This window comes from Podarcis liolepis, assembly GCF_965112155.1.
Source record: "Podarcis liolepis genome assembly, chromosome: 10".
In the NCBI taxonomy this organism is placed as follows: Eukaryota; Metazoa; Chordata; class Lepidosauria; order Squamata; family Lacertidae; genus Podarcis; species Podarcis liolepis.
The window spans coordinates 34,443,449-34,470,571 of record NC_139562.1 but is presented as its reverse complement, the minus strand read 5'-3'; the positions used below and the strand labels follow the sequence as shown (position 1 = coordinate 34,470,571).

Below are 27,123 nucleotides of genomic sequence, written 5' to 3'. Positions count from 1 at the left end.
GGGAGGTCCCATTAGCTAAAGTGGAGCTTCAGTTTAAAAACAGTTTCAGGTTAAGAACGGACCTCCGGAACGAATTAAGTACTTAACCTGAGGTACCACTGTAATGGGTCCGTTATCCTGCCCCACTTGCATGGACCACTCTGCTGAGAGAACCAAGTCCGTATATATTCCTCCTCCTCGACCTTAAACCTGTTACGCCTTTTCCTCCTCTCCCATAACTTCACCGCTTTATTTCGCTGTGAGAGAACGGAAAGGTAACCGCGGAGGCTCGAAAGTATCCCGGGGGGGGGGGGGGCAAAACAAACACACCCGCCGCGTCGCTTCTTCGACGGAGGGCCAGGCCGGCGCTTCGTCGCCCTGACAATCAAACTTGCCGCCCTCACGGAAACCACCGTTGGCGGCGCGAGGCGGGGGGGCGGGGCTTCCTAGGGCTCGACTTCCGGCCTCAGCTCCCGTGCCCTGTTTTCTCTCCCAGTGACAGCAGCGGAGGCGGAAGCGAGAGAGAGAAATAAATAAATATATATATATACTGTGTTCGAACCGGTCAGGTTAGGTTGTGCTGAGGTGGCCGTCATGGCGTAGCAGAGCCGGGGGTCGCGGCACGGTCAACCACGCCCCGCGGTGGGGCAGCGCTTTCCCCCCCTTCAGGTTGAGGTGAGAAGCCCGCGGGGCTGTTTGCTGCGGCGGGGGGCCGAGCGTGGCCTTGAGACCGCGGAGAAGGGAAGGGCTCGCTGGCTTCCTTCCTCAGAACCGTAGGGTTGGGCCTGGGCTGCTCACAAAGTGGGGCAAGAGGGCTTGGCGGGTGGGGGAGCTTCCCTTTTGTGCCGCCGCCCACGAACAGGCAGTTGCCGAGTGGCTGTCAGCCGACTTGGGGAGAGGGAAGGCAAGGGGCCTATCTGCCTGCGGTGTGGCAGGAGCTCTCAAACCCTTTCTCAGGTAAGAGGGAGGGCTGCTCTGCCGTGCTGAGGGGTGGCCGGTCGAGGTATTGAAATTCCCTAATTGCTCTTTAAGGTTTCTGCTCTTACTCCACTGTCGCTCTGATTTCAGCAGCAAAGGTTCTTCGTTAAAAGATGAAACCAGTCTCGTTGTGATAAATGCAAAGTATCCCGCACAAATATTGCTGAAGTGTCCAGTAACGGTAGATTTTACCGTGAAAATATATTTGAAGGCTTGTATTGACAGAAGCACACCCGAGTGACTTATGTAGAACATTAACTGCAGCTTTTGTGATTCCAAATGGGGCGTGAGAGCATCTGTGCACATATTATGTCTACTTCCCTTGCTTATTACAGGACTGTATGTGACAAAGCCCTTGTGAGGATTGTCAGGTGTCTCTTCTAAGCCACACCTCTTCTTTTAAGGGAACAGCCTTCATTAGGCTACTGCTGTATAGGAAATAATGGCTTTCCGGTGCCTCCGACACTGAATGTTCAATGTCCATTCTGAAACTTTCTTCTGACAATTCAGTTTAAATATAGTCAGCAAGCCTCGGAGGCATGTTGGCAGCAGTAAGCAGTTAAATGGAAATCTTACCCTTTGAAAACACCACCTGGGGAAAGTTGCTAGTGGCAGTAGTCTGAATTCTTTACTAAAAATTCCCATAGGAACCACTAAATTCAGTGCTGTGATGCTTATAATAATACCGCAATATCATCAGAGTATGTTTTCTTGAATGACTTACTAAGTTTAAAATGTAGATACCGTACTGTGAGAAAATCATAAGTAACTCTGAAAACTAAAAATTATCCTTCTGCTAAAAGTAGGGTGGCATTACAGTCTTATGGGTGTTACTATATATTAATAGATAAGTAGCATTCATTAACCTTTCGTAAAGTATAATATTGTGTGTGAGGGAGAAAGACAAAGTTTGCACATGTATACTGGGATATTTCACTATAAATCCTCAACATTTTAAGAAAAAACAACAAAAAATGCAGTAAATGATCCATTATAAGCTCTGAATTGCTTATGCAAGTAATGCATGGTTTTTATAAGGAAATCAATTGGAAGAAGAATGTTTTACAGTTTAAATGATATATTGGTACTGTTTTATCTGCTGCTTATTGCAAAGCTGACATCCAACAGTTTTATGTGAGTAAGATTCAATTGTGAGGTCAGCCTGCTAAGTGTGACAGAAATTCACTTGTGTAGTGGGGCTTTGCATTTCTCACCTACCCCCTGCAGCTCCCCTGTTCACCCCCAAAAGCTGTACAAATATACTCTGCTACACAGGTACAATAGGTGATAAGATAAGAGTATTGGATCCAGTGATTTGTTTGTGTTAGGTAATGGATAGAAACTATTTAAGTAGTCTCAGCACACTTGGGCATACTTCTAAATTTGTTAAGCAGACATTTAATGCTCAGCTTAAAAAAATATATTTGCTGGCCTATCCAACTGCAGCAATTAAGCTTTTAAATGAACTCATTCTAAACATCCAGGTATTTGTCAATTATGATAACTAATTCACACCCTGAACTTTCTTCACTTGTTTTGCAATCAATGCGATGTTAATTCTACTGGTTAATTAGTTTTTCATAAATTCTGGGGCAGACCTAACTGGCATATTAACTTTGTCTGCCTATTCCTATGCATGATCTGTTGATTCATCCTTTTTTGGATACAGTTTTTCTTTCACTTGCCCAAACAGCTGATATCTTTAACACCTAAATTATAACAGAAAGTGCTAACTGTGTTAAAATTTGTTAAATGTAGCAACTTAGTTTTCATCTCTCATACTGACGCTTCAAACAAGAATAGAAACTGTTTTTCAACTGCTGCTTTTTGCTCTTATTTGTGACAGAATATTTCAGTAGATATAAGTACTGAGATTGAATGCCGGCTAGAAAAACATAGACTTAAATATTTATATCATTTACTTAATAACATTTAGAGTCTATGTTCTGCTTAGCAAAATTTCCAAGATGGATTCTGAGATTATTATTATTTTTTGTAGGCAAATGTACTAGCATACATTCATAACAATGGAGTCCATGCTAAACAAATTGAAGAGCACGGTTACGAAAGTGACTGCAGATGTCACTAGTGCAGTCATGGGAAATCCAGTTACCAGGGAATTTGATGTTGGACGACATATTGCTAGCGGTGGCAATGGGCTTGCTTGGAAGATTTTTAATGGGACTAAAAAATCAACAAAACAGGTGAGGTTTTAGGAGGGAAATACGTATTGCTTTTAATGTCATTACAATGATGTTTTAAGGAACAATTGCCTAAGAATAAATGGTTTAACAGGTGTAGAAAAAGAAATCACAGTATGTGTAACTTATCATTTTTATGTATCTACTGTATAAGTTGTATGGGGTGTTAAAGCAGGAGGAGTACCTCTGCTGGGGATGTATTATGCTCCTTCTGAGGTAGTTGGTCCACCTTTGCTTGCCACTCAGCACTCATCTCTCACCCACGACTCCTAGAAGCTGTCAGCATGCCACACCCCAGAAATGGCTTTGACTGGCCAGTTAAACCAAGTGAGGGTAGCAAATGGGTTTCAAACCCTCCGTGAGTTAGGGAATACCCCTGCATGCAAAGACAGACTTCATCTGCCTTGCGGTACATTCTTGGGAGAAGAAAGGGCTAAAGAGTAAACCCTACACGTTTGGATGCCGCCTTCTACACCTCTTCCAGCAACTCTTGTAACCAAGCTGTTGCCAAACATATTGCTCTGCTTTCCTTTGGACCACATCAGTGAGGCCAAGAGGGGGTTCTGTCACCTTGGCAACCCAGGACCTCCAGACACACTGCCCAGGCTTGCACCCTGGGGAGGTCACTTCAGTACTGCTAACACAGTGGCTTATTGACTTCACCCTCAGAGGCACACTCCATTGTCTCTCAAGACAGACAGGTGCCAACAGTGTACCGTATGCACTCATATGGTTTGCACAATGTCCTTGAGGTTAAACAGATCTTGAAAGAATAGCAAAGATTTAAATGTTCTAGTCATAGTTTCTCAGATTAGTCACCTCCAAGTAGCTCTGGCTGTTTGCAAATAGATACATCAAGTCCTTTGTAATTTATATTGGGTTTTGTGTGTACCTTTGATTTGTTTCGAACAAATTGCTCCACTTGATTTAGCAGTTATATATTTAACTTCAGAACAAAGTAGCTCAATTGTTTTAAGGGACTGAAAGTTATAGGTTTATTCAAATGTCTTTCAGCAACATACCTTTGAAACTTAGTTTCCAGTTCTAGGCACTTATACCAATATATGTATCTGCACTCTGGTATAACAAGTATTAAAGTAGATAAATAACTAATATTGTGCATCTTTTCAACAAAGAGCAAAAATTATTAATATAATGCCAGTTGTAGTGGTAAAATGTCAATAGGAAACTTACTAAGGTGAAACACTATTGGAATAAAAACATAGCAGCTTGGTAAAAGGGTTGCAGTATGCTGAATGCACTTGTTTGGTAAATGAACCATACTATAAATGTGGACTGCAAAGGAAAAAATAGTATAAACAACATTAGCAATCTGTGTTTATTTAGCAGTGCAGTTCAATGTGCAGTTTAAAGTCCCATTGTGTTCAATAGGACTAATTCCCAAGGAAGTGTGTTTTAGAATTGCAGCATTTCATGCTTTGGTAAAGTGGGTGTGGTTTCAGTGAGTGGCATTGTGACTGGTGGCTGTTCCAGAGTTGCTGTCTGTCCAGTGCTCCTACATTCATTTTCGTTACTACAACTCTTCTTCAGTAAGCTTAACTGCTGGTTGAACAGAGGATAAATGAGCACATTAAACTGCCAGTAGCAAATTGCCCTGCCTACCACTGATGATGAGAAGCAAACCTTAAAGTTATTTAAAACAACAACAACAACAATACTGGTAGCTATGCAATTCTGTTCTGAAGAAAAATATTATTATTGAAATCTTGTAACAGAGTTGGCTCTGACATGTTTCTTCCATGAGAAATGCTCAATGTGAATAAGTCCCTTCTATCTGCTGTAGTTTTACTATGTGTAACATCCTGATGACACTTTGAGCAAGACCTCCTGGATAATTTTAGAAGTCTTGTGGTGTTCTAATATAGGGTTGCCATATATTTTTTTAGGAAAACGTTAAAGTTGTTGAGTTTTTGTTTTGTTTTGTTTTGTTTTGAGATGTGACCCAAGTTGTTGAGCTGTTGGTAAAAAAAAAGTGAACATAATTATTCAGTTGTGTTGCTGAAGATCCAGGGCGAACCACTGCTTTGCAACAGAAATTCCCCCTGGACGTATACGTCAGACATATCCAACGTATGGCAAGCCTATCTAATAGAGATGCAGTCTGACATTTATCTGTTTGGACATTATTGGTAATTAATATGTAGACATTGTGGGAATCTAACACAACACCTTCCATTTTGCTTAATTGTTACTGGAAGAGAATATAATATGCAGTTTAGACAAACTATTGTTCAATAGAATATTGAATTTGTTAGTACAACTTAACATTAAGGAGCAAACTTTCCATGTTAATATGGTTGCTATGTGGGGTAGGGCAGAATTTGGCATTGATGGGCTGCAAAGGAAGGGTGCATTTTCCTGCCATTTTCCCTCTGCCAAATCTCCAACGTTTCAAAATTTCCTTGGGTGTATACACACACACACACACACACACACACAAAATACAGTGCTATTTTTCTAGAAAAAGAGGTGCTGGAACGCACCACTAACACTTCCCTAGTTCTTAGAATGGCAATAGCACCCACCTGAGAGGTGCCAGAATTGAGTTCCCGTGAGTTCCCCCTGTATTTACACACACACAAACACACCTAACTTCTGAAGTGGCCCACTGTAATAATGTAAAGACAGGATGGAAACACTATTATAGCAGTGGCTAATTTATTTTAAAATTGAAAGACAACAAAAGCTATTTATTATTATTGAAAAGTATTTTATTATTTTGTAGCATTTTAGTTTTTCATATAGTTCACTAATAATATTTTTTGATTAATTTTTAGGAAGTGGCGGTTTTTGTTTTTGATAAAAAGCTGATAGACAAATATCAGAAATTTGAGAAGGATCAAATCATTGATTCCTTAAAACGAGGAGTTCAGCAGCTAACAAGGCTGCGACATCCTCGGCTGCTGACCGTGCAACATCCATTGGAAGAATCCAGGTAAGTTTATTACTAAAACAATTATAGGTTTGAGTTTTCATACATGCTCAAAACTTTCCAAAAATTAAATAATCTACACAATCTAATTTCTGGAAACTGTATCCACGTCTTCCAAAAGAAATTGTGTAATTGTCCAATGTGTATCCGTATTCTGAATATATGCCAAGTATTCACATCCTCGTTATTATTTTAGTGCTTAAGAGATACAACTGATGTGGTTTATTCTGCTTTCCTTTCTGCTGTTTGGCAGAGCAAAACTCACCAAGTTCATGTTGTCCTTATTTGAGTTCTGTTCTTCACTTTCTCATCGTGATTCCCTGAAGGTCTTGTGAACCTTCCCCCTCTCTGGTGCAGTAGAAATTTATATTATGTTGAATGCTGATTTCACTGTCATGGAGTTTCATTTTTCAGGCTGTTAAGAAGCCCAACACCTGGTGCTTTTTCTTGAACATCCTGCACCATCATAATGTCTATTCCCTAACTGTTGCTGTTCACAAAGTCAAAGTCTACCTATATACCTACTTACCTCTTGTTCTGAAGTATATTTGGGGTGTTTACTAAGGATATTTGTTTCCTTCTAGGGACTGTTTGGCATTTTGTACAGAACCAGTTTGCGCAAGTTTGGCTAACATACTTGGCAGCTGGGACAATCTTCCCTCACCTTTACCATCTGACATCAAAGAATACAAACTTTTTGATGTAGAAATGAAATATGGCTTGCTTCAGGTATGCACATTGGTGACCTGTCTGTAGTGCTGGTAGTCTTACACATGGGTGGGTATAATGCACTCAATATCTAGCCATCAACCTATATAAACCAGGCAATAAATTTACACTATAGCCACCTGCAGAAACATTTTTTCTTCCCTCGTCTGTTTAGAAGGCAATGTTAAGAAGTCACAGCAACTAATTAGCTGTAGCAGAAAACCTTTATATTTTATTCCTCACACTTTATATGCTCTAGTTTAGGTATGGGGAACCTCTAGGCTGCTGGATTCACCTCTCCTACACTCCCCATATCATGCCCACTTTCCCACCGTACCAGCCTATTTCAGTTATTTAGTTAGATATGACTGAGCAGGACCTTTCTACCAATGGTTTTAGCCTTTTTCTAGTGGTCACTGTCTCTTGCATAATTTTTGGATCCTCTGCAGTGCTTGAATCTGTGCACATAGTTATGGAAACATTCAAAAGTCCTCAACAGCTTTCAGCAGCTTCCCCAAGAAATTCAGAGACCCCAGAAATGTGGTTTCCAGTAAAGCACTGAAAAACATTGTTGACACAGATAGGAATGTCCTCTGTCTAAAGTAAGAGATCAAGTGTGTAGGATGGGAAGATTAGGAAGAAGGTATGTACAGGGAGAATGTGATTTTCATCCCCATCCCAGCATTGCAATGAGGATTCAAACAACCCTCCAAGTAACCCTAATCTAGGCTGATCTGCCAAGATTAGCCGGCGAGAGGGGTTGAGCAGAAGGTAAAGGGTGTGTGTATTCTGTAGGGGGCAGTGATTTTTGTATGGGTAAGCTGGATATGGGACAGGTGGGGGGGGGGCTGGTTAAAAAGACCTGTATGTTCCCCTGACCAAACACTGGCAACCAGTCCTCAGCAGTGTTCCACTGAGGCCCTCTGACCCTTAGGATGCAAAAAGGTTCTCCACCCCATTCTATAAAAACAAATGGCTGGTCTCTTTCTTAACCACAAGTGAGGAAAATTAAAATGCCAAATTACGATCTGCCAAATCCTGGTGTACACTGTGGTGTTATCAAGACAAAGGTGGGAATATTTAGATAGCAGCTATGCAAGTTATCCGGGTCTGCTTCAAAACCACTGCTGCCATGGACACAGCTGTGCCTAATGGCTGTTGCTGTGGCAAAGGATTGAAGGTAAAAGTGTGTTGGTCATTGATCTGGACTTGAATCTCCCTACTTTGTTACCCCTTTCTTTTTTACCCCAGCCGCAGCACTTCTAGGAACAGTTCACTTCTGTGGATTATTTGTTTCTCAAAGAGGAAAACAACAAATACCATCATATCTAAGCTTATTCCAAATGCTCTAAAACAAACACCCTGACAAGAATATATTCCTCCTAACAGGTTTCTGAAGGCTTGTCATTTCTACATAGCAGTGTGAAAATGGTCCATGGCAACCTTACTCCTGAAAATATAATTTTGAATAAAAGTGGAGCATGGAAAATTACTGGATTTGACTTCAGCATCTCATCTATAAATCCATCTGAGCAAGAGGTAAGGTTTCAATTTGTTTTTCATTGTCAGTAAAGGATAACCTGGAAACATTGGGACTCTTAATTAAGCTCTTAATGTTTAGCTACATACCTGCTGAGTTCAGGATTAAACTTTAGGGATACGACCACAGTCAAGAATTAAGCAGCTTACTCTTCCTAAGTTATACAGTCTTTCTTGGAGTAGCATATTGCCCATTAATATATGTGAAGTCATGCGTTGTTATAGTAGAATAATTCCCTCACGCAAAAAACAACAACACATTGAGTGTTTCAATACCAGTTAAGTGCTTTTAATTTATGTTGAAGGTAGGCTACCTAACTGCTAATGGGGATAATCTTGCTACCTAGCCAAGAGCTAATGTGAAACAGACAAGTATGTTCTGTTTATATTTTCTTAATGTGTTATGGTAAAGACCTCATATACTTAACTTTAAAAAATGGATGCACTCAGAGTAAACACAGGATTTACTTACCTTATATAATGGATAACGTCTCTCAGGTATCATGAGTGATTTAGATCTCTTTAGGTCATTATTAATGTAAAAGAAAATCACTCCAGCTATGTTTCTTTAAACTTACACTTTAAATTATGTTTCTGTAACCTTTTTGCTGTTTTTTTCCCAGCCAAAGTTCTCTTGTAAAGAATGGGATCCAAACTTACCATCTTTGTGTCTTCCAAATCCTGAGTACTTGGCCCCTGAATACATCCTCTCAGTGAGCTGTGAGACAGCCAGTGACATGTACTCTCTAGGAGCAATTATGTATGCTGTGTTTAATAATGGAAAACCTATTTTTGAGGTCAACAAACAGGATATTTATAAAAGTTTCAGCAGACAGCTGGATCAGGTATTTTATGGGTCTGTTTGTTAAATTCACATTTGAATACATAAGTATTATGAAGAAAAAGTATTAAAGTGTCTACAAGTATTTTGGTTCTATGTTAATGAAAAGAACATTTAACTTGTACTGAAGGAGGTGGCTTGTCTGTCATCATGGAAAGCAATAATGTGGGGTAAATAAAACTCTTGCCTCATGCTTTAGAGCCTGTTATCACCACGTTTCAGGGTACTGGGTTCACCTGTGTGTGAGAAGACCCTATTAAAGTTTCTTTCATCCTTGCTGATAAGGAACATCACCAAAGTAGAAATATGTGTTTTACTTGCATTTTCATAAGTTTGATTGTGTTGTATTGGGATAAGGAAAATCAGCTACAGGACCTGTTCTAGTGTCTCTGAAACCATCTAAAATGGATGTAGAATGGGTGCAGAAGTGGGAATATTTGCCACACTGGGGAAGCTCTTGGTTTGTCTTTCATGAATTGAGCAGGGGTATATTATCCCCAAAATGAACTTAACACATATTTCGTTTATCTAGCAATTAAGTGAACTACCTTCCATGTAGTTCAGGGATTTTTTTTAATGATTTTTTAAAGTAGATCAATGAATTCATGCAACTGAACTACATAATTCCAAGCGCTATTCCAGTCATACTGTATGCAGGCTTTTGTTTTAATGCTAATGCATGTGCTTTATTTATGCAGCTTAGTCGTTTGGGCGCCAATAACCTTCAAGACATTCCAGAAGAAGTCCGTGAGCATGTAAAACTACTGTTAAACGTAGCTCCTGCAGTCAGACCAGATGCTGACCAAATGACTAAGGTAAAAAGAGTACTTAAAATAGCTGTAGAATATAAGAAAAACCTTTTTTAAAGTGCTTTAATAAGCAGCATTTAACTGCTAAATTTTGAAGGGTTTTTAAAAACAACATTCTGGTTTAAAATTTTCAACTCAGGAGACTAAACCTTCTTTATTGCCCGATAACAAGCACTCGTTGAGTAACTGGAACTGTTATTTTGCAAAATGTTCTCTTCTTTTAGAGGAGGATGTTTTGCCAAAGCTAGATAATATGTATTTTCTCTATATATGAAAAAGAGAAAAAATTCCATTCAGTGTTATTCCCATCTTTGTTATTTAATTGAGATTTTATATTTGTTCTCTTTCATATATGCTTTTTCAGGTTTAACTTAATTGTATTAAGTCTGCAATTGTATACCTACTTACTGGGGAGTAAACCCCAGTGAATTCAATGGGGCTTTTTCCCAAGTAGACATAGAAAAGATTGTGCTGCAAATGTTATGGTGCTTTTGAAAAAGTTTAATATATACCATGCTTATGACCTCAAATATCACTTTCTTTTTAAAAAATATATCTGTATTTTTAGATACCATTCTTTGATGATGTTGGGGCGATGACACTACAGTACTTCGATTCGTTATTCCAAAGGGATAATCTTCAAAAGTCACAGTTTTTTAAAGGGCTGCCAAAAGTTCTACCAAAATTGCCTAAGGTCAGCAATCTCAGATTATTTTACTAGACATGTGTACTGACACAGAACTCTGTGTCTTTTGTAGCCAAAACATGCATTGCTGCTCTATGATAGTGTTCTTGGAGTAAGAAATAATAATAATAATAATTTATTATTTATACCCCGCCCATCTGGCTGAGTTTCTCCAGCCACTCTGGGCGGCTCCCAATCAAGTGTTAAAAACAATACAGCAAAGCAAAGGCCTTAACAGTTCCTCATTTAAATTGGCATTTTATAAAGTGTGCTATAAGGCAAACTGATATATACCAATATTGTTAACATTTTGCAAAATTTCTGTTTTCCTTGCAATACATAGGAATAGCATGCTTTTTGCAGGTTTCTGAAGAAATTTCATCTCCTTACAAAATAATATCTGTTTTCTTTCAGCGTGTTATAGTGCAGAGGATTTTGCCTGCCTTGACATCCGAATTTGTGAACCCAGACATGGTACCTTTTGTTCTGCCTAATGTTCTGCTCATTGCAGAGGAATGTTCCAAAGAAGAGTATATAAAGTTAATTCTACCTGATCTCAACCCTGTCTTTAAACAGCAGGAACCAATTCAGGTACATTTCTGTCTTAAACATAATTCTGGTCCCATTTGAACCATTTACCCAGTTTTTTAGAGCTATCTTGTTTAGGGCTATCTTTTGAACACCAGGTTATTAAATCTTGGGGGGAGGCCCTTTTCTCGGTCCCACCACCCTCGCAGGCACACTTGGTAGAGATGTGGGAGAGGGCCTTCTCAGTGGCTGCTCCCAGACTAACTCCCTCCCCAGAGAAGTTAGACTGGCTTCCTTTGTTCTTCTACTGGCAAGTGAAGAACTTCTTTTTCCAACAGGCTTTTGGGAACTGACTGTTTTAAGGAAAGAGCTTGTGTTATACTGTTTTTGTTGTAATTATTTGTATGTTTTTAATATTCTTTTTATGTTTAATTGATTTTTAATCATTATTATTTCCATGTTTTTAGTTGTTCTTATTTTATCTGTAAGTCACCTTGAATTCCTGTCAGGGAAAAAGGCAGGGAATGATGATGATGATGATGATGATATTAAGCTTAACAGCCAGTAATATTTCCAAGCAGCCACATATTTCAGTATGTGTATTGGTTAGTTGTATTGGTTAGGTTCTAGTTGGACTTTTAGTGAACGGGTATATATTGTCTGTCAGTCTAGAACACTGCACTTTGTATATGTACTCTAGGAAAGTTCAAATGTATGCTATTGGATTACTATCTTTAAATAATGTCAGAATGTTCTTATTTTCCATGCTTCCAGGCTAGCAACATGGTGAGTGTGTGCATTTGCTATGTTTACATGAATATTTGATTATATAAGGTAATAGCAAATGTTACCCTGGAAGTGATTAACAAAAATTAAAGCTTTGACACATGTCAATATTGCATTTCTTAAAAACAGATTCTGTTGATATTTCTTCAAAAAATGGACTTGCTGCTAACCAAAACACCTCCCGAAGAAATAAAGAACAGTGTTCTACCAATGGTTTACCGAGCATTAGAAGCACCTTCGATTCAGATTCAGGTCTGGTAATTTCAGTTTTTGTTCAGCTTCATTCTAGCTGGAAAATCTAGCTGGAGATTTGCTTACTGAAAGGAACTCACTCTTCTCTTCTCACATTTTTATTTGTTTTTCTATTTGTGCTTACTCCACTTGCAGTAACCCCTGAAAATGGTTCCAGGGAGTTGAGAGAAGCTCTAGGAGATAGGTGCGGGGGAACAGCAGGGGGGAAGGGAGTATAGGCAAAAAATCACTTCTCTTTCATCAGTGGTGCCAACACTAAATCAGAAGCCCTTTCTGAGAGAAATGTTAGGAAAGTTAGAAGTGATAAAAGGATTCTCTCTAGTAAACATTCTGGTCATGATTCATGGAACCCGTGGAAGTTTACACTCTCTCTGTGATTGTATAAAGTTCCTAAAACATTTGCAGGCAGCATTCAAGCTTAATCATCTTATTTTGGACATTTTGTTACCAGAGGAATATTTTAATAACATTGATAAGGGAGGCTTTCCTACACCAGTAACGGGGAAGTTGTGGCCCTCCAGATGTTGTAAGACTACAACTCCCTTTATCCCCAACTATTGGCTGTGCTTGCTGTGGCAAGAGGGCCAAACATTGTTGTTCATTATTATTAGCGGCTCTGAACTCTTAAGGATGTGGAATTCTAAATTTTGTTTCAAATAAATAAAATGCTATGGTATATTTAGTTTTAGAGACAGAGAGAAAGACAGAACTGTGGATTTAGTATTATTTTTAAAAACTGCATATTGTTCATATATACTAATTGTGATACTTTTATTTTCAGGAACTCTGCTTAAACATAATTCCTACGTTTGCCAACCTTATAGACTATCCATCAATGAAAAATTCACTGATACCAAGAATTAAAAATGCCTGTTTACAAACATCATCTCTTGCTGTAAGTTGAAAATTCAGAAGTTTTTAAAACCATATTGAAATTGTTTTGCTGTTAATTTTCTTTTTTAAAAAAAATAATATCCTGATCAATTGCAAGTTATGCTTCATTATAAAGGGATTCAAATGAATCCTCCGTCCCACATGAACAAATGGAGAGGGAAGTTCCCAACATCTCTGCATTCAACTTCAGGTGTGGGGGCCTATTTGCACACAGCTTTGTGCACATAGGCTGTCTGTTCCATTGAGAACCCCAGTTTTGAAGGATTTATATATATAGTGAAAAACTGGACTTATACTATTGTGTGACCATAGACCTGCCTTTCCTAAGTGGTACTGAATGTGGTGGATTCATCAAATCAAGAATTATATAATAGAGCATTTTCATTCTTCAGATTAAGGTAGGGCAGAATAACCTGTAGACCACAGGTGGTGCCCAGCAGTGTTTTTTTTTGGGGGGGGGGTCTGTCAGAGCCCTCCTAATTTGGCATTAAACAAAAGATTTTTCCTGGGAGGGTCCCTGCTGTGATACCATGAATGCCCAAACTTTTTGTAACTCTCCTAAGCCCTTGAAAACATGTTTATTTCAAAAAGAACTTTTTTAAAAAAAACCTGATTACTCCTGCAGGTTCCCTACTCTGATGCCAAAATATGTTTTTCGTACCCTCAAGACCCTGTTTTTGTTGTTCATAGTCATAGTTAAGATTTTGTTAATTTCCAGTGTTAGTCTTACTTGGAGTAGGCCCAGTGAAATCATTAAGTTCATTTGGTCTACTCTGCTTATGACTACTGTTGGATGTCACCCATAGTTTGGTTGTTTTACAATATTCAAAGAAGTAAGGACATTGGGTTGCTTTTTCTCTTATATATTGTGTGTTGGATAGTGTTTTATCTGTTGGCAACCAAAATTGGGTTGAAATGTAGGATATATTAAATAAAATGTGTTGTGACTTATACCACTGGTTAAGTAATAGTACACAATTGAGTGGGAGAGCTTGGCACATGGATACTGTTTGCAGCAGTGTAAGTTTACTGCAACATGTAGTTCCCAACCAGCATGTTCCTGTGTGTGTAAAAATAGATAAATCACATTGCTTCCTAAATCCTTTACTTTGGGAAATTAGGTCTATTCAGAAGTCAGTCACATTGAGTACAATGGGGCTTACCCTCAGACAAGTAAGTTTAGGATTGAAGCATTAATTGTTTATATGAAATTAACTCAAAATTCAAATCCTGTGAACATATGGCTACTGAAAAATCTTAAAACTCCTGTATTGATATTTTCAAGCATTTTCTCTATTTTTATAAAAGTTTAGTTTAGAGGGTTTGTTTTTATATTCATTAGGTACGTGTAAATTCCTTAGTCTGTTTGGGAAAGATTTTGGAATACTTGGATAAGTGGTTCGTTCTTGATGATATTCTGCCTTTTTTGCAACAAATTCCTTCCAAGGAACCCGCAGTCCTTATGGGAATTCTAGGTAACATGATATTTTGTTTCTTGTGCTGTCTGTAGTAGTCTCTCTGTGGTATTAATCTTTGTGGTACTGTTAAATGTACAATACCACAAGGTATTACAAGTCTATAACTTTTAAAAATAATATCCCATATTTTTTGTTTTCTTTTAATTTGATCAAACGCTGTAAAGACTTGGTTTAACTTTTAAAGTTCACACCAATGCCCACAGTTATAGAAATAATTAATATAGCATCTTTTTGTTTCTCCATTTTCGCCTTTTAAGAAAGGTGTAAATTGTAGTTTGTGTGTGATAATTTTTTTTTTAAATAAAAATACATTTAACCTAGCCTTTGGTTCAAAGGAATATATAATGATTATTATATAATTTATTAGATTTATTAGATAAATCATTGTGTTTAATGTTTCATAAAAGGTATCTACAAATGTACGTTTAGTCATAAGAAACTGGGAATTACAAAAGAGCAACTTGCAGGGAAGGTTCTGCCCCATCTGATTCCTCTCAGCATTGAGAACAATCTTAATCTAAATCAGGTAGGATAATGTTTCTCCTGTGTTTATTTGTAAATATCCTTGATTTCATTGGGATTTAGAATCATAGAACTGAAGAGTTGGAAGGGACCACGAGGGTCATTTAGTCCAGCCTCCTGCAATGCAGGAATCTTTTGCTCAACGTGGGGCTTGAACCCACCACCCTGAGAGTCTCATGTTTTACCAAAAACTGTAGCTATAGGTAAGATTGCAACACTTTTGTAAAATGCTATTCATTTTGTACACCACTATAAAGCAGAAAATATCCTGCTGCTATCCATTGCAGTTCTACATAAATATGGTGAACCATTTCTTCTCACATGTACCATATTTTTCGTTCTATAACACGCACCCGACCATAACACGCACGTAGCTTTTAGAGGAGGAAAATCCGTAGGCATGCCACCCGTAGGCATTCCCTCCATAACATGCACAGACATTTCCCCTTACTTTCTAGGAGGAAAAAAGTGAGTGTTATGGTGCAAAAAATACGGTACTTGGATGCTAATTCTGCTGCCCAGTTTCTCCCTTCTCTTTCAACAACTCTTATCTTCATTTGCTGATAGAAATGTATTTCCCTCTCTGATCCCAGTACTCAGAACTTCTCTCTCTAGCTAGTGGGTGTTCTAATGTTCAAGGGATCCATATTTAGTTTCCAGTCTCATATTCTGTCTTAAAGTCAGCTGTTAAGATATATGGATCAAATGCATGGACGAGGACAAATATTTATAACTGTTCATTTTATAGGCTGCTTTTTATATCATCTTTGACTTCCCTGCCTTGTTTGTTTCTTGTTTTTTACTGGGTTTGTATTCCATTGTTAGCTACTTTGATCTATTTTCTTAGAAAAATAAAAGCATATGCCTTTTAAAATACTTTTAAAATTCTGTATTTTTACCTCAACTTAAATCTGAGGGACACAATAGTTGCTGTGCAACATTTAGCTTTTAATAATTTAATAAATGAAAGCAGATCTAGGAACTAGTTTGAATATTTCTTGTTTGCATACAGTGGTACCTCTGGATGCGAACGGTACCCGTGTCTGTGCATGCACGGGTCGCGATTTGCCGCTTTTGCGCATGATATCATTTTGAGCGTCTGCACATGCGCGAGCGGCGAAACCCGGAAGTAACGCGTTCCGTTATTTCCAGGTCACCGCAGAGCATAACCTGAAAACGCTCAACCTGAAGTGACTTAAACCCGAGGTGTGACTGTATTCTGCTCATGGTGGCACAGCCTTTAAAATAATAATTAAAAATACATGTATTTCTTTTCTAGTTTAATTCCTTCATTTCAGTCATAAAAGAGATGTTATGTAAATTGGAAGCTGAGCATAAGACCAAACTTGAACAGATCCATATTATGCAAGAACAGCAAAAGTAAGTGTGCATATTGTTTGTATGTACAGTGAATTAGAGGATAGTTTACAGTCTTATAGTTTCCAAACTAATTGGAAAATTTTCACTGTTCATTCAAGATTCAAGTGTCTTTGTTATACCACTCAAGTTTCCTTTTTATATTTTTAGTTCAAATTTTTAGTTCAAATATTTTTAGTGTGGTTTTCCTTATAATAAATGGGTTTTTAACTTGGTATCTGCATTTCTTGCATATCCATCCAGTTCCCAGTATTGGCAAAGACTGGGAATTAACAAATTGGACCAACCTTTCCTTAAATGCCATTTTTGAAGAACCCTTCTTTGGTTGGTTGGTTATTTGTATTCATCTTTCTTCTAGAAGTTCAGGGCACGTTTTTAGCTTCACAACAACTCTGTCAGGTAGGTTAGTCACCAATGATTTTCAACAGCAGAACTTGGAACACCAGTTTTCCATGTTCAAGGAATCAATCCACTATGTCTCCCACTAATTTAAATATTAATTTTTATGTTGCAGATCAACCATGCTAACCAAATGACCTTTCTATGTTGTTTAGAAATGAAATTGCAGTATCTAAGACCAGATAGCAATCTCTTCCTTAGCACAATTGTTTCAGTCCTAGCTCTGCCGATACTGTATATATATTTTGAGCATACTTTTTATTGGTTTTGCTATTTTGTCACATGAATAAACTATTATTAAAGGGAAACAAAATTGGGAGACAAGTTATTGCTCTTCAGCAGGGATGGAAACCCTCCAGCTAAATGCAGCTCCCAGACCACTCCACATTGGAACATTGTCGAAAAGGGAATGCGGCTTTCAGGCTGAAAAACACTCCCTACCTACAACATAGATTTTCTTACTAAGGATGACATGAAACCATAAGACTTCCATGAGTGAAACGGAGAAGGCAGCAATTTTCAGCTCTCATCCTGCCCCTGCAACTCCCCAAGTCTGTTCCAGAGGAATGGGAAACACTCTGCAGCAGATTTAGGAGGAGCATGGGAAGCTGTCCCATTCATGGAATGAATGACACGTTTGGATGCAACTAAATATATTTTGCAGAAGTATGCAATGACATTTTTGGTATTATCAAGTAAAAGAGATACTCTTGGGCAAGGTGCTGTCTATCTAACAGGTGAAACCGAAGAGGTGAAGATCTTTTATTAAGGAGATTTTTTTAAACTATCAAATAGTAGCTAATGTTGCTTATATTTTAATTATCTGATAAGCTTTACTTCATGAAGTACATATACAAATTAATATTAGAAATCATTTTGGATTTATGCAAAGTAGCTTGCAAATTCTTCACCCATAGGTGAATCAAAGCACATATTCTCTTACACTGAATTAGAAGTTCATTACAGCAAATTGTCTACCATTTGTCTTCTTAATTTGCATTTTTTATGGGGTTGGTTTTATGCTGAAACTATTTGCTAACACCTTGTTACAATTGTATTTTTGCATTGTAGATCTTTCGATATAACTAATCCAATGAGCCCACCTGAAGAAACAAAAGCCAATAATACAGGCAATCAGGCAAGAAGCTGTCTTTATTGGATCATTCCAGTATTTGCTTAATCAAATTATTTTTAAAGTTAAATGCATCTTCATCCATCTTTTTTAATTTGAACAGATTGACAAGGTGTTTAGCAGCCTAGGAACAGATATCTTAACTAGTGGACCTGATTGTAAAGAGAATGGAATGTTGGCAAATAAGAGAAAGGTAAGCTTTTATAAATTATTGTGCAAGGTATAAATAAGGAGGAATTTTTCATCAGTATGCTTATCAGGGGTTCTTTGTCCTGAGCTATGTATCTTGGTCTACCAAGGCTCCCGAATAAACCCAGTTTAAATGGATCCTGGTTGACCCATGTGCACTCCTTCCTTCTTGGTGTTGCTAGTTCAGGGTTTCATGAGTTCAGAATCTAGATTTGCGAGGTCAGGAATAGGAAGTACTCAATTGTTCACCTTTATGTAGAGGGGGTGCTGGAGAGAGATGGTGTCCCCTGTGTTTTTCTGATAGAAATAATCAGCATTTCTTCATGAGATGATGCTGAGCCTTGTATGAAATAGTGGTCCTGATTGTTGCCAAACTGGTTTTTTTACAGCAAAAGAGTGGAAGCACTTATCAGAATGACCAATCCAATTATTTGTTGAATTTCTTGCATCTTTAAATCAGATTGAAATATTGGCTAGAATTACTTTTAATCTAGAATGCGTTAAATAGAAGCCATGGACATCCAGTGAAGCTGATTCAGGACAGATAAAGTACTTCTTCACCCAGCACAGTTAAACCATGAAACTCCCTTCCTCAGGATGCAGTGATGGCCACCAACTTGGGTGGCTTTAAAAGAGGATAAGAGAAATACAAGAAGGAGAGGGCTATTAATGGCTGCTAGCCATGATTATTGTGTCTGCTTCCACAGCTGGAGGCAGCAATCCTGAATCCCAGTTGCTGGAAACCACAGGAAGGGAGTGCTCTTGTGCTCATGTTCTGCTTACTGGTTTCCCACGGGCATCTGGGTGGCTGCTGTGAGAACAGGATGCTGGACTAGATAGGCCATTGGCCTGATTGAGCAGATTCTTCTTATGTTCTTAAAATGGAAGCTTGGATGGGGGAAGCAGTGGGGAGAAGAGAAACCAGAAGTCCCATTGTACAAACAGATTTTCGTTGTCCCTGTGGGTGGGTGTTATTGGAACCAAAAGAGAACTTTGTAGAAAAGGGTTAAGAAAATACTGGCCAAGCAAGTTACCAGAAGGTTTCGTTTTCATTCTTTATATATTTATGACACTCAGCCATCAGCTAGTTTCTCAGCCACCTCTAATATCAGGGCTTGCACCTTAGGAAGATGACCATAACCCAGTGAGTAGTAAACATGCTTTTCACGTCTCAGATTCAATCCCTGATATGTTCAGCTAAAAGTATCGGGTGCAAGGTGATGGAAAGAACCTCAGCCTGAGACCCAGGAGAGCTGCTGTTAGTCAGTGTGTAGACAGTACTAGGCTAAAATGGACAGTTTTCTTGTTCATCTTGATCAAGCACCATCCTCAGTTGCAGGCTGAATGAAACAGTACTTTAATCGCTCTGTAAATCTGCAGTGGGAAAATGAAAAGGCCTGGACTGAGAAGATGTGCATTGGGAAGGGAGAAGTCAGAGATATGTTCTTCTCCAGCACAAGCCAGAATAGAGGAAGGTGTGAGGAAAAAGAAAAGAAAAGCAGTGCAGGTGGAGGGGACTATATCTGGATGCAACCTCTGTAAATAAAACGTTTTAAGTGTGTTTTAAGTGCAATATACAATGTGACACTAGATGGTGATGGTGAGCCTTATGGAAAAATCAGTATTAATTTTTTTTTAAACCACTTTAAATAAACATTTAAGAACGGTTTTTATATGTGTGTAGATTCCACCTAAGTCAGTTTATTATTACTATTATTATTAAAACTGATACTAAACTCACCTGTTAGGAGGAAATATAATGTGTGTCTACTGAGGAATTTATTTTTTTGTTCTTGAGAAATTCTTTTGCAAATATAAATAAGCAAGGCTCTTCTCTTTTTGAATAATTTTAATACTGAATAGATGTTGGGCCTATTTCAAGTCTCTGAAGTTGATGCCACTCACTAACAGTGTATTCTTTTGAAGGGATCGCTTACACTTGAAGAGAAGCAAAAGTTAGCAAAAGAGCAAGAACAAGCACAAAAAATGAAAAACCAACAGCCACTTAAACCTCAGCCTCACACAGTTACTGCCCCAGTCAAACAGGTATGAATTCAGTCTTCATTGTAATCTTTGGTCCTGTTGCAGCTAACTAATAAAAATAAGTTTTATCCTGTAAAATTTGAAGTTCCAAATCTCAATTTGCAATTGCATATAAGCATCCAAAGTCATTGTTTTAATAAAGTGATTGGGTTGCAAATGTGTGAATGCAAAAGCGTAACCGCATACATTTACTTGTAAACCAGGAGTTGTTAATCTTTTCCAACTTGAGGGCTACACTGGCACCTTCCAATCTGTTGTATGAGTGTACATGCCTATTGTGGGCATGGCATAAAAGGGACTTGTCCACCCCACAATAAGCATGCACATGTACACACATCCCATACACAACAGAGTGTGCACGTATGTCTCACAAACATGCCAGGGAACATACACATGGATTGTAGCTTATTCTCTCCAAATGAATAATCTGGTAAGTGGAAGGAGGGAGCAGTATGTACTCAGTCTCCCTTTTGCTGTTAACTTCTGGTGTCACACATTCTCTGTCAGCTGGCACTGACCATCCTGGCCGCAATGATGCTGAGCAAAGAGATCCAATCTCTAGGAAATTATGTAAAGCAGAAGCACCCGTGAATTAAGGAAGCATGAGACAACTTACTGGATACAGTGCTGCTATCACCTGATTGAGGGTGGGTGTTAGGACATTTTTGAATCCTCCCCAAGCCCACAGAACTACTGAGCATCACAGCAGCAAACCAAATGGTTAATTTAAAAGAAAGAAAGAAAGATAAATTTTGGAAAGCTGTGAAAAGGTTATTGGTGGGTCATAGGTTAGCATCCCCTGTTGTAAACTCATCTTTGAGTTGCTCGTACAGTATGGCATTCCAGCCTCCTAAAATGATCTTACTGCACTGTCATCTATTTTTCATCCTTAGAGCTGCTGCTTATGTTGAGTGCTATTGCAAAGTATTTTAACCATAGGTGCTTTTTTTTCCAGACCAAGGACTTGACTGACACTTTGAGAGAAAGCATGGCATCATTGACCAGCCAGTCCATCAACAAACCTAAAGTTCCCTCTTCAAATAGCTTTTCTTCAGTGGGTATTGGAATGGGGTTTTCATCCCCTGTTGAGAGCGCTAAGAGAAATGGACTAAATGCTAATATGGGATTTCAGCCGTCTGGATTTGGGATGGGAATTGGTACTACAAGCCAGAATTACTTCAGTACTGCTAGTGTCACAGGAATGGCCAACATGAATATGATGCCAGCAGCAAACATGGCACCTTATAGTCCTATGAACACTACAGCTGCAATTTCACAACCAGCACAACAAAGCAGACCACCAGATATGTCAGCTTTAGATAGCCTATTTACGGCTCAAAAACCTAAAGTTAGTATGAATCAGTTGTCGCAACAAAAAACAAACCCATGGCTTAATCAGTTTGCACCTCCTCAGGGTTCCAACAGTACTGCCTTAGGAACGCAGATGAATGCGATGGGACAATCTGGCTTTGGCTTGCAGGGAAATCCTTTCTTTAGTCCTCAAAACTTCACACAACCAACAAACAGCATGACAAGCAGCAGCTCAGCTAGTAATGACTTAAAAGACCTCTTTGGGTAATAGCTCTGATTGTGAACGAGTTAATGTATGGTTAAAAACCTGATTTGAAGAAACATCATCTAGCAAAATGGACAAGAGAAAAGCTATTTCCAGGATGCGACTTAGTAATACACTTTCATTTGCCTATGCATTTAATTTTCTTAGGCACAAAGTGATCTCTCTTGCCCCTAATTTCAAACTTTTAAGGTCAGGTTGTGTCAATCTAGGTGCCCAGAGTTAGAAAAAAATTTAAACCGCATACCTCACAACTTCAGAAATGTGTCTTCTGACCACCATGTTATTTTACAAATAAATATCTTAACTAATAAAAATTAGCAGTAGGTTGTAATTGCTGATAAGCTGTTGGAAGTCTTCAAACCCTGGGCTCTTGTTGATCTTGTATTGTCTGAATTTGATATGATACTGAGTTCTAAATACATCTTGGTATAATATAATACCTTATAGTAGGGTGCATACATTAGTCTGGAACTTGCTATAAACATACAAGATTGAACATGATGACACTAGATTGCTACTTACAATCTTCCCAGCAGAAAATAAGGTATGTAGGAGTGATATTTTCCCAGTTGAGATGTGTTCCTTATCACTGAAAAATGCTGCTTAGGTAACCATGCTACATAACCTGCCTCCAGTTGATTATGCCAAAAGTTCAGTCCCTACCATAGAAGCCGCTATGCTGGCATGGTGATGTTAAAGTCAGGTCTTTAAAAAAGTAAGTAAATAATCATGCTTATGTCTACACTGAAAATCTAGGCGCTAAAGGAATACAAGTGCAAATTAATCTGTTTTGGATCATCCTAGAAGCAAAGGTGGATGACCTCAGAATTCAGAAGTCACTTTGATCACATTGAAATTTGGCTTGCTAGTAGGAAAAGAGCTTCAATTCGTACTCCAAGTTTCTGGTTACTTTTAAGACAAAAGTAAGAGGTTGCCATCCCTCCGATGCATACTTCTTTTGAACTTAAATTTGATCACATTCAACAGACCTCAGTGAATTGTTTTAGTTTAGTTGAATAAATTACAAAGTTGGATGATGCACCAGTTGACTAAGGCAGGTTGTTTAATGTATGCCAAATCATTGTATACATAATGTTCAGTCTCACTTTAAAGCCTAATATAAAATTTTCTGCAGTCATATTTGGAGTGAACAACCATTTTGCATCTCCCTTAAAGGATTCTTTCAAATATAAGTTTCCCCCAAAATGGAAGCAACAGTTTATGTGGTTAATTAACAGTTTATGTGGTTAATTAGTTGGGGGATGAACCAGTCTCTACCCTGTCTGCTATTTCTACTGTACATTTAACTCTTTCTTTCCTGGGAATTTTGAGATCTTTCTTACATAATACTTTGGACTATAGCTGGCTATTTTGAGAAGGAAAGAATTAGTTACCGTTTTCATAGAAAGCCTACATACTTTATTTTTCAAAGCCTTTCACTGATTGAATCATTTTCATTTGCTGCTTAAGAAACCAAAGGGCCTTATGCTGTAAATGTGAGCTGTATTTTGTTAAATTATATTTCCAATTTTAAGCTGTAATACTGTTAAATGTATCTTAAGAACTTTGTATTATAGCTGCTGCCTTAGTACTTTTGTTTTGTATCTCTGGGACCAGTGATAAAATTGTGTTGTTGTTTTTAAAAAAGAAAAACACACACAACACTTGTGTTATTTATGTTATATTAATACTCTCACTGAATATGCTCAATTAGCTACATAAATCTGTGTGTAAATTTATGAATATTAAATGTGTTAGGTTCCTTGTATGGTCTCCAGGTTTCTTAAGACTCAAACTTTACATTTTTGTGTAAAGCTTTTCTTTAAAAAAGCAGAATATGAAGCTTCCCTATAATATGTGGAAAACAAGTTTCTTTAACGACACAAGGCTGGGGGTGGTTTCTTTCAGGGGTGGCTAAATTTGGGCTCTCTTGATGTTTCTGAACTCCAACTCCCCATCATGACCCATGATGAAACATTATAAGTTTTGTATTCCAGCCACAGCTCCCTGCCCCAGTTTGTTGTAAAAAAAAATATGTATACTCACATGTGAGATTGGCCTTGCTTGTTAACCTTTTTATTTTTCAGCCTTTCAGATTTCATTATTCCATTGAGACTGCTTGAGAGAGAGCAGGGGGAGGGAAATCATTTTGTACTAATACTGTGGAGGCTTTACCTTACAAACCTTTGATCAATGGCAATTTTGTTGGCCACTTTTTTTTTAATAGTGACAATTATATTTGAGCTAAGGCTGCAAGCAGAAAAAACATGTAATGAGGAAACACCTTGATACATGACTAAAGTCTCTTACAAAATCAACATGTTATGTTTTTGCTTATAGAAGCATAGTGATTACCTTTCATAAGACAACAGATGAGAAAGACACTTGTTAAATATAACATGTGAATAGTTCTTTCTGAGATTATCAAATAAATCTCTAGTAAAGTTCTTTTTCAAGATAATTTATGTATTCTTGGAGTCAGGAAGGAATTTTTTTCACTGATTTGCTAGCAGAGATGTTTGTTCAACTTCTCCGAATTCCACGAAGTTGCCATTTCCGCAAGAAGATGTTGTGAATTTGGAGATAGACTATTCCTTGTAGAGTTCATTTATGAAAATCTCCCTGACCTGTTTTTATGCTTTTATAGCTGGTGACTTTTTCCTTTACCGTGAGCTAAACAAAGGAGCTGCTATGTGCTCAATAGGATGTTTGGATAATGCTAGTGACACCAGTACTCTCACCTTTTCATAATGACGGGAAATCTACACATGATATGTCAACACCTTTAGATCACTTGACAGGTGTCACTAGCAAGAGTGTGATGGTTGAAAAAACATATAGGGTGAAGGAGTATGAAAGACACAATGATTGTAAATGCTTGATGACAAATGCTATTCTTATTTATTGTACTCTTAAGAATTGTAATACCTTGAAGTATGATCTTAATTAGTAAAGCAAGCTGTAAATCCTAGTTTCAGCTTCTCGGGTTCCTTGAAATACAAAAATTATTATGTAATTTGGAAAGCAGATGCAGCAGATAATAAACCTGCTTAAATATGCCCCGTTTGTATTTAACAGGGATCAAGTCCTGTTTACTCAACATGAGCTGAAATGTAATTTGTTTGAATGGGCCATCAAGTTGGGCATTTAAGAGGAACGCCTTTGCTATAGTGTTATTTATACAAATAGAAAGGAAGGGATGTAACTAGAAGTAACCTCCCTCTTTCAAATGGGAGTAGTTCCTAACGAAAGTTAGGAGTTCATGTAATGAAAAAACACTTATTATATTCAGTTACTTTCATGATATTCCCTTATTAAAATTACTAACACTGGGGTTTCATTTGCACAAGAGACTTCCATGTGCACAATGGAACTTCCTCTCCTGTCCCCTCCAACTTTCTGCACAGTCTCAAAATTGGCTGCAGAGAGTTGGGGACACTCCAGAGCAGATGGTGTGTATGTGTGTCATTGTGTCAGCAGATCCCCAATTAGATATAACCCAATATACACCCTTATAAATTGAAGGAATTAAAGTTATAGCTTGACATCAGTTTAGCTGGGTCTGTAAAGCAATATTATGGTAGAAGTCTTAATACTTGGAAAACACGAATCACTGAAATTCACAGGCAGGCTAATATTTCAGTAGCCTTGCTTTCCCCTCAACTATATCAAGGCTTTTGGCTCTCATAACAGTAAAACAAAACAAGTAAGCAATATTGTCGTTTGTACATTAGAAAATGTTGAGGATTATTTCAGTGTAAACTTGTGACAATTGATTTGCAGTTTTCCACATGTATGTATCACATACAAATAATACTTTTCTATCTTTGTATGCTGTAGTTTCATCGATCTAGCCTAATTGGTATGAGGTGGATATTTCACTCTAAATAAACAACTGCTCTCTCGCTCCTGGTTACATGATGTTTCAAAATTGACTTGTGGATATCTTCTGAATTTTGCCGGGTTTGTGCAGTTCCAGATATATTTTTTAAAAGAACAATTTACCTGGGTCTGCCTTTTTGGCATTGTAGTATATATTGACTGTTACAATATATGATTGCAATTTTAATTAACCTGAACTTGGATGCACCAGATTTCTTGTGACAATCTGCATTCAAAGAGAAATTGACGGGAAAGCTAGGATTACTCCAAGCAGGTTCTGATTTTGAATTTTGGCTTCCAGTCTAAATCTTCAATGGCTCCCTTTGTACAGAAATTTGTAAAAAGAGGTTCTCTTTGAAATACTAAAATTTCAGGCAATTTTAAGTGTTGTATATATCTCTCAAGTTGGAAGTTGTATATCCAATGGCTTTATATGTATTGAACTCAGGCCTGATTCAAAATATTTAATGTCCGTCTAATTGTACAGTCCTTCCTTAGTTGTGGCAAATTTTATGTTTAGACTGTAAGGCATTCAATTTTGTGTGTGTAAAGTAATGATATTACTCTAGTGTTGCTGTGGTTTGTGATCAGCAGAATGGTTGGAGCATGATACTCTATTTTGGTTTTATTGGACTTTGCTGCTTTTCAAAATAAATCTATTCTTTATATCAACTTTTAAAACTGGTAATACTTAAAATATGTAAAATGTACAGTGATGGTTACAAGAAATTCCTACAACTTTGTACTGTGAATGAATAACTGTGTAGTTTTCAAATCTTGAATGATGTTGCTTTATTGAAATAATAAACTTTTCATATTTTCACCTTTTAAGGTGAGAGTGTAATGCCTCCCAAATGGTTAAAATTCAATGTACCTAATATTTCATCATTGTGGTGGTGTTTTCGCTGCATATACATTGTTACTGCAGCATTTCTGAGTACCATAAATTTCAGCACTCTTGAAATGATACAGTAATGTTTGTATTAAGCTGAAACTACAGCAAAGAATAAGGTACATCATAGGTCCAATGAATTTAGAAAACAAATGAACCAAAAAACACACATCCAATATACATGGAAACTAAATGGAATAAAATGACCATAAGATGTCACTATAGCATAACAAGTGTGAGGTTCTAAATTGGAACATAATACCAAAAGTTCTTAAGTCAAATGTAGTTTCATGTCACATTAACAGCCAAACTTCATTTATGTGTAGCATAGGCCACCGAAGAACTTTTGCCCCCCCCCCCCCCAATTAAAAATGAATCTCAAGTTAAGTGGATGAGCAAGCATACTTGGGGTCACAACATCATATTCACTTTCATAGGGGCTTGGTATATATGTTCAGTTTCATATTATTTACCGTAAAC

The 27,123-nt window shown here is 37.8% G+C and overlaps 1 protein-coding gene across 2 annotated transcripts; it reads left to right on the top strand.

Annotated features, from left to right (window-relative positions):
- The first annotated feature begins 404 nt into the window (after positions 1-404).
- SCYL2 (SCY1 like pseudokinase 2) lies at positions 405-26,582 on the top strand. Of its 2 annotated transcripts, none has more exons than XM_083462857.1 (18): positions 405-654; positions 2,957-3,161; positions 5,957-6,114; positions 6,696-6,840; positions 8,209-8,358; positions 8,982-9,203; positions 9,898-10,014; positions 10,577-10,702; positions 11,108-11,284; positions 12,137-12,259; positions 13,041-13,154; positions 14,496-14,628; positions 15,039-15,157; positions 16,433-16,533; positions 18,001-18,067; positions 18,165-18,254; positions 20,177-20,296; positions 21,249-26,582. In XM_083462857.1, exons 2-18 carry the CDS (start codon positions 2,985-2,987, stop codon positions 21,870-21,872), a joined length of 2,763 nt encoding a protein of 920 aa, XP_083318983.1. In that variant the 5' UTR covers positions 405-654; positions 2,957-2,984; the 3' UTR covers positions 21,873-26,582. The 2 variants fall into 2 exon arrangements, with proteins under 2 accessions (XP_083318983.1, XP_083318984.1); XM_083462858.1 differs by having other exon boundaries at positions 456-936.
- The last annotated feature ends 541 nt before the right edge of the window (positions 26,583-27,123 follow it).